The sequence below is a fragment of the Myotis davidii genome, unplaced genomic scaffold (genome assembly GCF_000327345.1).
Source record: "Myotis davidii unplaced genomic scaffold, ASM32734v1 scaffold830, whole genome shotgun sequence".
In the NCBI taxonomy this organism is placed as follows: Eukaryota; Metazoa; Chordata; class Mammalia; order Chiroptera; family Vespertilionidae; genus Myotis; species Myotis davidii.
Window position 1 is genome coordinate 270,410 of NW_006282202.1, and position 10,649 is coordinate 281,058.

Genomic DNA, 10,649 nt, shown 5'->3' on the forward strand with positions numbered 1-10,649 from the left:
GCGGGCCGGAGAGAGAGAGCAGTTATGGCCGCTCTCAGTCCTGTCCCGGGGGCTCTGCCTCTCTGAGTCCCAGCAACCGCTGCAAACCTCGTAGAGAAAGCTGCCTTCGAGTTCCAACCGAAGCCAGACAGTCCCGCTTCTCCCGTTTGAGTCTGGGTCCCTAGAGACTCGCCCGGCTCTGGAGCTCAGAGTCTGAAACTCCCTCCCGATTGAAAACAACAACCGCACCCTCAGCCACCAGCCCACTCCGCATGCACTCCGCACCTTAGTATTTCACTTCAGCACTGCACCTCCTCTGAGTCGGTATGCTATTCTCTTCCCTCCTAGTTGTAGAACTTCCACTCAGCCAGCCTTCCTGTGGTTCTGGATGATGTCCGTTCCGTCTTTTAGCTGCATTTTTGAAGTGGTTGTTCGAGGCAGCAAACTCCAAAGTTAACCTATGCCGCCGTCTTTGTTTCCAGACATCAGTTCTTGAGTGTTTTTCTACCTGAATGTGTTTTGTTTCTTTACCTTGAAATTGCTTAGCTATGAATTGATAAGGTTAGTTGTTTGTTTTCTCAGATGTGAAAGTTCTTATTCTATTTTTCTTCTCCCACCCAAAAGAAATACTGGGTTTTCTTTCATATTGATGGAGTTCTGCAAAATTTTATGCTTGTATAGTTGCTTCACATTTATTTCCCTTTCTCATCTGCTTTCTATTTAAGGACAGTTGTCAAAAATACATGATGGGAAGGAAAGACTCAAATGGTTTTAGAGTCAGGGAATCCTATCCTTCTCATTTTTGTCATATTGGGTTTTGATGAGAAAGAGAGAGGACAGGAAAACCAGTATTTGGAAATGCTATGAGGCAGCATAGTCAGTGCCTGTGCTGGCTGGGGCATGGCAGGGCAGAATGTCAAAGTGGCATCCACCTGCCATTTCCCGCCTCTTTTTTGCTGTTACCTACTTCTAAGGATGCAGCGACTAGGACAGTAGGCATGTGCACAGGCACAAGCAAACCCAAGGATTGGTGCCCAGACCCCATTGTTGTGCGTTCTACCTAAATTTGTAAATGAACATGCCTGGATCTTGCTTTTCAGTAAAGATTCTCTAGTAAATGTGAAAGATGCTGTTTGGTGGAAGACCCTGGTAATTCTGCAGATGCACAAAGACTTTATTCTGTGACTACCTGGGTTTATAAAAAGTTTTTTCTAATGATATTACAAAGAGATTTAGCACATTATACACCATGTGCCAGGTTTCCAGAACATGTTCTCCACAACTTACCTGATACTGCTGCTTCTGCCCAGAACTCTCTTCCCATCTTTCTTTGTCAAGTAACTGTTTGCAGTCCAGAACAAATGGATACAACATACCTACACAAGAATTCATACAAATTGGTGGTGAAAATGTCCAGTAGGACATTGGATTCATCACTTAACTCATATTTGCTGAATACTGCCCATGTACTAAGCTTAAGTAGAAGAGGAAGATAATATGTATGGGGCACACACATACATGTTTATATGTATATAATTTCATTCCATGTTCACAGTAATCCTGGGAGATGACACCATCCTTATTATACAGCAGGAAACGTGTTCTTAGTTGTTACATAATTTTCTTAAGATCCTCCAGCCTGTCACTGGTGGAGTCAGGTGTCTAGCCTGGATTTGTCTGACCCTAAACCTATGTGCTACATCATATTACAGTGAGCAAATTAAAGAATAAATCATTTTTGCCCTAGCCGGTGTGGCTCAGTGGATGAGCATCGGCCTGTGAACCAAAGGGTCCTGGTTTCAATTCTGGTCAAGGGGACATACCTCAGTTGCAGGCTCCTCCCCGGCCCCGCCCTGGCCCAGGCTCTGGTCAGGGCTCATGCAGAAGGTAATCAATCGATGTATTTCTCTCACATTGATATTTCTCTCTGTCTTTTCCTCTCTCTTCCACTCTCTCTAAAAAATCAATGGAAAAATATCTTCAGGTGAGGATTAAAAAAATAATAATTTTTTTAAAATTTGGGTTAATGAGGTGCATCAAAAACCAGTGATGGTGTAAGGGAGACAGAAACTGTTCTAGATTGACAGAAACTAAGTGGTGATAATAGATACAACATTTAAGAATTCAGATGTGAGTCCATAGTGGTACTCAAAAAAATAAAAAGAAATGGGAAAAGTTCTTTACAAAAGAACGCTAGTGGAGAAGGAATGTTAGAATATTTAAAATCACCAGGCAAAGATCACCAATGGATACTAACGCCAGTGTGCTGGGGTCCAACCCCAGCAGGTCCAGGGGTCCCCAATAGGTGTGGACAGAGTTGGCGAAGAAGGAATAACACGGAGACAGCGTTCAGTTGATCAGCAGCCTTGCCAGGATCTCTAGCCACAATCTCCAGCCAAGTTCTGTGTCCATGTTCTCTTGCAAGGTTCTCCAGCCACGTTCTCCAGGTTCTCCAGCCACGTTCTGTAGCCATGTTCTCTCGCTCGGTTCTCCAGCCAGGTTCGGTTTAGGTTCTCCAGCCAGGTTCGGTCGCCAGGTTCTGTAGCCGGGTTCTTCAGCCAGGTTCGGGAAAATCCCTACCTGGGGAAACAACCTTTCTTGGAGAGGTGACCTTGGTTAAAACACATAGCGCCAAGAAGGTGAGCAAACATATTAAGAACAGTATGCCATATACGCCAGGTCCCTTAAAACATATGCTGTGCAGATGTTCCTTCCCTGCAGCGACTGTGTCAAGCAGCAAGGATGGACCGGCTCCCAGCACCAGTGGATGAAAGGGTGATGGAAGCAGGATCGTTCCATGTTTCTACATGTCACCACACAGATTACTTATCAATTACAAAGGGGAATGTATCTCTTTACAGCACAGAAATGAGTGGGCACCACCTTAACCAAGCAGTTTAGCCAGTGTCACCAGGAAAGAGGCAGCCTGACTGTATCTATCCTGACCAGGTGCAGTGAGAGGGGCACAGCATTACCTACATGATATTCTTGTTAAACAAGTGTTCACTGTGAATCTAATCATAGGAAGACAGACATATCCACAATGGGAGATGTTTAGCAAAACAAGCAGCCTCGACACCTCAGTGAACCAGCCAGATGCAGTGCAGGAACCTTGATTAGATCCTACATCAAGAGTGGGGCCACTGGAAGAACTCACCTTTTTCAGTGAAAGGTGCTTTAGAGCTTCCTCAAGGTTCATCTCAAGTCTCCATCACCGCCACCCTACGATGATATAGGAGAGCCAGTGGCCCTCCCCTTGAAGTGCAGTCTTGTTACTTCTCATATTTAGTGAAGTTTTGCCACTCTCAGACCAGTGCTCTCGCCTGGCCTCCATCAAATCCATGACCTCGTTGACTTTCTATACCCCTCCTCTGGCTCCCTGGCCTGCGTGGTGGGGAGGGGCACTGTCCCTCCTTTCACCGAAATGAGCAGCAGCTGCCTTGGGTGCTTAGATATCCCTTCCATCAGTGCCTTCTCCCTCCCTGCACCTGCATCATGCACACAGCATGGATTCAGTTCCTATCGTTTGTCATAGAACTTTGCTTTTTTGCTTATCTTGCAGGTTCAAGTGTGAATGGCCTGGAGGAGCCCAGCATTGCCAAGAGACTGAGGGGCACTCCTGAGAGGATTGAGCTAGAGAACTACCGCCTGTCTGTGAAGCAGGCAGAGGAGCTACAGGAAGTGCCTGAGGAGACACAAGCTGAGCACAACCTGAGCAGTGTGCTAGACAAGGGCCTGGAGGAGGACGTGGCCAGCAGGTCAGCCTGTGCTGGGAGTTGAGGCCTGGTTTTCCTGTGTGTTGCGCGTACCTGTGGCTTTCCCAGCTGCCTCTTCCCCAGATAAACATGCTGCCCTACTTGGGGAAAGCAGCATAGCACCTGCCAACAGCATGGGATCTGAACCAGACTGCCTGGGTTTGAATCTTGTCTGTGCCACCCACCAGCTGTGTGAGACTAGTCAAGTTATGTCATCTCTGTATGCTTCTGTTTCCTCATCTGTGAAACAAGGGCAATGCTAGCACCTTCCTCACAGAATTGGTGTGAGGTTTAAATAATGTATAAAGTGTTTAAAACAGTATAAGCACACCTCATTTATTATACTTTGCTTTATTGTGCTTCACAGATGTTGCATTTCTTTCACAAATTGAAGACAAGGCCCTCTACCAACACAAAGATTATGGTTCACTTTATTGTGATACTTGCTTTAATTCAGTTACCTGGAACTGAACCCACAATATCTCTTCAAGGTCTGCCGGTGCTCAGGCACATGTAAGCACTGTCTATTACTTTGCATAATGCTGGACCATTTATAAGGGACTTCCGTCTCCATCACCTCACTTGGTCATCCTCTCAGGAATCCTGTAAAGTAGACAAGAACATATGGTGACTGAGATAAGGATTAAGGATTGACTAAGATTCAAACTCATGTTTTCTGGGTCCAAGATTCTTCCTGTTTTCCCTGCTGCCTGCTGATTTCTCCTCCCCTGTCCCATTTAGATCCTTCTCTCTTCATCTTGTTAGCCAGTAAAGATCACAATCCATATGACTTAATTCAGAGATTCAGTAAGTATTTATTGAACACCTACTATCACTTGACACTTTGCTATTCATTGAAAAGGTAACAGAAAAAATAATGACAGACATAGGTGCTGCCCTCAGGTTATTGTTTACAAACATAATGGAGGGAAAAGAATCCCACACAGAAACAACAGCAGATCTGAAGCAGTGTGCTATTGGGAGCTGGTGGTTCCGTGGAAGGAGCACCAGGGGTGAAATAGCTGGCTTCTGTTTTAACTTAGCCACCATCTCACTGTGCTATTTTGGGAAAGCTGCCTCACCTCTCTGGGCTTTATTCTTTCCCCTATACATAAAGAGAGGAGCAGAATATTTGTGTCCCAGGAGCCACACACAGCAGCCAGTGGTTTTATTCTTGGCCAGTCCCAGTGTTTTAATTATGTTTAGCTGAGTGATGCCTTTGGGGAACATGCATGCTCCAACCCCTACCACACCCCTGTGTTTGCTGTCTTTACCCAAGGGCTTTATTCTTATTACCTGCCCAGGCCTGCCAGTGTCAGTGCAGAAGGATTCAAAGTGCTCAATAGAAGATTATCAAGGATCTAGAGAAACAAATATATATCAATATAAAAGAGAAACAAACATTAAAAAAGGAATGCAAACAAGATAACTTTTTTTTAAAAAAGGTGGAATAATATTGGTATTGGCCAGACTCTCCTGCAGAGCTGCCACAGTGAGACCACTTCCCATGGCCCCAGACTGATGGACACACACTTCTTTGTAGCCATGAGAAAGGGAACATGTGGGGATAAGGAAAACAGTTGTTGTTTTTTTTCAAGTTCAAAGAATGTTTTTACGAAGCTGTTTGCTGGAAGAGCTCCATTCAGCCGCAGTCCAGCACCTCATCCCTGGTGCCAGACATGCTCTGGATGGACTGCCTTTGGGGATAGCCCCACCAACAGCTCTTCCATGCATTCTGGGGCAGCCTCCCCCTTGGTACCTGCATTTCTGCAGCCATCACTACATGCATGTTGTTGTCATGCATCCCTGCCCATAGAGACATACCACTCCCTGCTGCATCTATGAGGAAGAGTCCTTGCTTACAGTCAAAGCAGAGCTGGTGGCATGGCCTCAGGTATGGGCCAGATCACTTTCCTGCCGGAATAACTTGTTCTCCGCTGTCATTTATAAACTGGAAACTAATGGGCAGCAAGTTGAGACAAAGTAGGAAGGGCATTCCAGGAAGGCTGTCATGCCTCTATAGCAGGGTGGGATTTGGATGGGTAGAATAGAATATATCAGTTAACATCAAACAGTACAATAAATGCCTTTATCTTAAATTTGAGTTTAAAAAAATAAAAGAAACAACTAGCATTTGCTGCATACAGAAGAAAACACGGTGTCTTAAAGGTGAAATGCTCTGAGGAAGGAGCAGGAGACTTGGCCTTGTTTCCCACAGGAAAGCTGTGAGGTACAGGGAGTGCATCCCCATCAATGGCACATATTTTTTTCCATCTTCCCTGCAGCACCAGGCAGTTAGGTGCATTTTCAGCCCTCAGTCCTTCCTTGATGAGGTGTTGGTCTTAAAAATGAGAAATGACAGAGTTTTAAGGAATTACGCAGTCCAATCCAGAAACTCACTTTTTTGTTGTTGTTGTTAATCCTTACCTGAGAATATTTTTTTCCATTGATTTTTTTAAAGAGACTGGGAGGGAGGAGGAGAGGGAGAGAGAGACAGAGAGACAGAGAGAGAAACATCCATGTGAGAGTGACACATCAATTGGTTGCCTCCCACATACGCCCCAACCAGGGCTGAGGATCAAACCTGCAACCCAGGTACGTGCCCTTGATTGGGAATCGAACCCACAACCCTTTGGTGCACAGGCCAACACTAACCACTAAGCACACCGGCCAGGGCCAGAAACTCACTCTTGACTAGTTTAAAGAACTTTAGGTGTCTACTATGGGAGACCAGTGCAGAGTGATGTTTCAGAACATGACTGTGTAGTCAAATCAAAACTTAATCCTAGCTCAGCTAGATGTAGGCAAGTTACTTTGTCTTTCTGTGCCTCAGTTTCCTCAACTACAAAGCACACTTCATGGGTTTGTTTTGAGGATTAAATCAAATAAAGCAACTGACAGTGTCTGGCACCCAGTGAGCACTGACTCACTGGCAGCAGTTACTGTTACTGCTCTCAGGTCCACACACAATGTAGGTGCTCCTCACCAGGAGGGACAGGCTGGGCTTCTTCCATTCATTTCCTTAAGTAGTTTACCTGCCAGAAATTGGCTTTGGCTCAAAACCACTTGCCCTAGGGAAGTGCTCATCAAAAATTGCCTGCATCAGAATTGCTACAAGGACTTGTTATAGCACACGTTGCTGGGCAGTTTCTGATCCAGTCAGTATGGGCAGAACCCAAGATATCTATTTCTAAAAGGTTCCAGTGATGCTGTGTTCTAGAGACCCCACTTTGAGGTCCACCACTCAAAATTTTCCTGATGAAAACATCACATGGGACACTTAGTAAAAAGATGATTCCTGGGCCCTCCCCTAGAGTATCAGATATAGTGGATTTGGGATGGAGGCCAGGAATATCTGTTTTTAACAGACATTGGGTAATTCTTACCATGGGCTTCGTGAGTCAGTTCACACAATTGGAGACTCTAGCTCAGGCCTGATCAGCTTATGACCCTTTTTTAGAGTAAGGGAGTGGGAGTATCTTCCCAAGGAGATCATGGAAATAGTACTTTTATTTTCTTTGGAAGAGACCAAGTGCCCAAAGACCAGAGAAAACTGGCTTTATGATTTTTGTTTTGTTTCTCCCTGATTGTTTATCTGGAAGACTTTGCTTCAGGCAATGAAGATTGCTTGTGCAGTGCCCCTCTGCTGAAATCTTTAGTGTTTATACATTCCTGGCTCTAAAGAACAAGTCAGTAAGAGCTGGAGCAGACAGCTCCAAATGGGACAGCCAAGGTTGTCCCGTCTGGTGCCCCAGAATTCTATGACAGGCCAGCACACAGGGCCTTGCCCTCCATCTGAGAAACACCACCAGGAAAAGCCTCTCCTTCAGGGCTGACCTTAAATATGTGGAAATTCTTGACTGTTCCTCTCTCCTGCCACACCCCTCCTCCAGCAGAAGAAGTAATGTGAGTCATTACTGAGCAAATGCCAGTTTTAGCATGCATTAAATTTCTACCATGTGAAAGATTGCTGGACGATGTTCATCCCCAGTAGTCTGCTCAGCTGGGGAGTGTTTACATGGTTGTCAGAGTAGGTGGGATCTAAGAGTGGCCAAGCAGGACAGCAGATTATACAGAGCCCTGACCAGTTTGGCTCAGTGGATAGAGTGTTGGCCTGCGGACTGAGGGGTCCCAGGTTCAGTTCCGGTCAAGGGCATGTACCTTGGTTGCGGCCACTTCCTCAGTAGGGGGTATTCAGGAGGCAGCTGATCAATGCTTCTCTCTCATCGATGTTTCTAACTCTCTATCCCTCTCCCTTCCTCTTTGTAAAAAAATCAATAAAATATATATTTTTAAAAGATTATACAGAGATTAACCCCTTCCCCGGCAGAAACGTGTATACTCGTTTTCACAAAATGTTCTTTTTCAGTCGTCGACGAGTATACTAAGAAAATATGGTAAAAAAATATGGTTTATAGGAAGACGAGTTACAAACTGTTTTCATAACCAGCATCAAAAATACTATATAGAACCAAAATAAAAAAATTAGTCTGAAAAAGAAACGTTTTTAACAAAAAAATTGTTGGGGAAGGGGTTAACTGATTATAAGTACATTAATTTAAAAGTGAAAGCCATGATTCCCCATTTTTCCCTTTAAAACATCCAGGAACTTCAAGTGGAATTACATACAATAGCTTGGTTTATTCATAGCAGAGCCTGCCCAAATCCCTGGTCTCCACATTCTGAGGTTTGACCCAGGCATCCAGGACTTGCTGCTGCTGCTGCTCCTCCTGGTTTGCTACTCTGACAGCTGCTAGTGGCTAAAAAACTCTTGCGTTCTTGGAGAACCACTCAAGAGGGCACAGCATGAGATGGTGTGGTTGCTGAGGGGAACCCTGATTTCTTACACAAATGACCCAGCATCTTTACATGTCAGTTTCTGCATTTATAACAATGGGGATAATTATAGTAGCCATGTCTTAGAGTTATAGTGTAGTTCTGTGAGCTAATATGTGTGCAGGGCCTTAGTAGGTCACCAGGGCACAGTGTTATTATTGTCCTGAGATGCGTCCTCCTAGACTAGCATAACCTCTGTGGAGTAAACCTCATCTTATTAGAACCTAGTCCATGTACCCAGCTGTTTTGCTTCATCCCACCAGACCCCGTCATGGCCTCAAAGAGAGGAAAACACACCTGAGAGTTGTTTCAGGGAAGGTGCTTTGAGATGAGTGAGTGGGTGTAAATTGTAGCATGGAGGATTTTTGCTAGATATTATTCTAACTGAAAGGGGCAGCTCCTTCTCATGGACACTTTACCAAGAAGCTTCAGAGGTACCATCTCTGACACCTGAGAACTTAGGCAGATCCTGCCCATGTGGTCCCTTATATTTCTTTCCCATCTTGGCTGTTTGGTGACCCAGGGGAATCTAACCTAAATCAAACTGTTACATGGAACAATATATTGTTAAAAATGACAGATACCTGTTACGACAGAGAGCTGATCTTGATGACTGGATTTCCTGGCCCTCATCTCTCTTTGGAGGCTGAGTCCTAGGAGGTCGCTTGTCCTTTCTTAAGGACAGAGGAGTTGGTTGTCATTATTATGCTTTGCTCTCGTATAGTGATTCTCCCTACTTAAAGTTTCTAGGCTGTAGTCCAAGGGAGGTGGGGGTGTCCTACAGGTTCCAGCCTCTTCAAAGGCCAGATTCAGACATTCAGACACTAGGAGCGGGCAAGTATGTAAAATAAGCCTTGAGGTACTGAATTTACACTGGAAATCTTGCGTGATATATGGAACCTGGTCAAACCCAGAAAATTACTCCCAAGATCCTATGGAAATGACTGCCAGGACCGGCTTGTCTGTCTCAGTTTCCAGATGCATATAGCAAAGACCTCTCAGAAATGGCCTGAGAGCTTGCCACTTATGAAGAGAGGCAAGGGTTGACCTTTCTGTCCTATTTTTTTATGCTCTGTGCCTCACTTGCTATTCTCCCAGGGCCTTTGAGCTGTCATTAAAACTAGCCACTGTGGCACTCATAGCTTTAAGGGCAGCCTCACTGCTCGCATTATGCAGTGTAGCCCTCCTCATGAGTACAAGGGACAGGGCTGCACTAAGGCCCCTCCCAGGAAGCTGCAGCGCATCTCGTCCTGCCTGCTGCCACTGGGCAACCACTCAGGCATATAAGAAGGCCAAGTTGGTCTTCCCTCTGCCCACCTAAGACTTAAGATGAGCATAGGAAGCATTCTTATCCTTATTTCATGTTCAAAATCTATTGAATGACATACATTGGGCTACACATTGTTTATTAATAAGAAAATAAACAAATGAAAATATAAAGGTTAGGTGAAAAAAATAATACCTAAGTAAATACTGAAAAATAATCAAAATCTAGATCCCAAGCTTTCTGTCTGTAGTCTAAATTCTTATATCTACCCACTTTAAACTGCCTCCCACCAATCCTCCATCCCACTACAGTCATGTTTTGCCTTATTTTATCATGATGTGTTTCCATCTTATCTCCCTTGAGAATAAGGATCTTTTCTGTGTCACATTTATGTTTCCTACAATGTCTAAGAAGTGCATTATAAGTAGAAGATATTCAGTAAATTTTAGTTGGGTGAATGGATGGATAAATGAAGTAGGATTCACCAAACAGCTGCTTACAGTAAGGAATTGGCTCTTTTTATTTCTGTGTCCACTGGCTGAGCTTCAGTAGATGCTCAAAAATGTTGAATGAATGAATATGTAATGAGTAACCAAATAAATGAATGGCTAGAGTCCTAGATTGTAACGAAAAGCACAATAAAAATCAATAAAGTTCCCAATCTCCACAACATGCCTACAAGGCAGGTACTAACACTGCCCTCTTACTGAGGCTTGGAGAGCTTAAGTAATCAGCTCAGGGTCACACATCTGATAAGTAGCAGAGCCAACATGGCCCGATGAGGACCCACCCACCTGAGAAGTAGGAGTGCA

General features: G+C 44.5%; 1 protein-coding gene across 1 annotated transcript in view; it reads left to right on the forward strand.

The window, feature by feature from the left end:
* Positions 1–10,649, forward strand: part of MICAL3 (microtubule associated monooxygenase, calponin and LIM domain containing 3) — a 266,794-nt gene that overhangs the window by 186,676 nt on the left and 69,469 nt on the right. Inside the window, 1 exon segment of the mRNA XM_006752758.2 lies at positions 3,542–3,737. Within this exon segment, the coding sequence (XP_006752821.1) occupies positions 3,542–3,737 (196 nt within the window).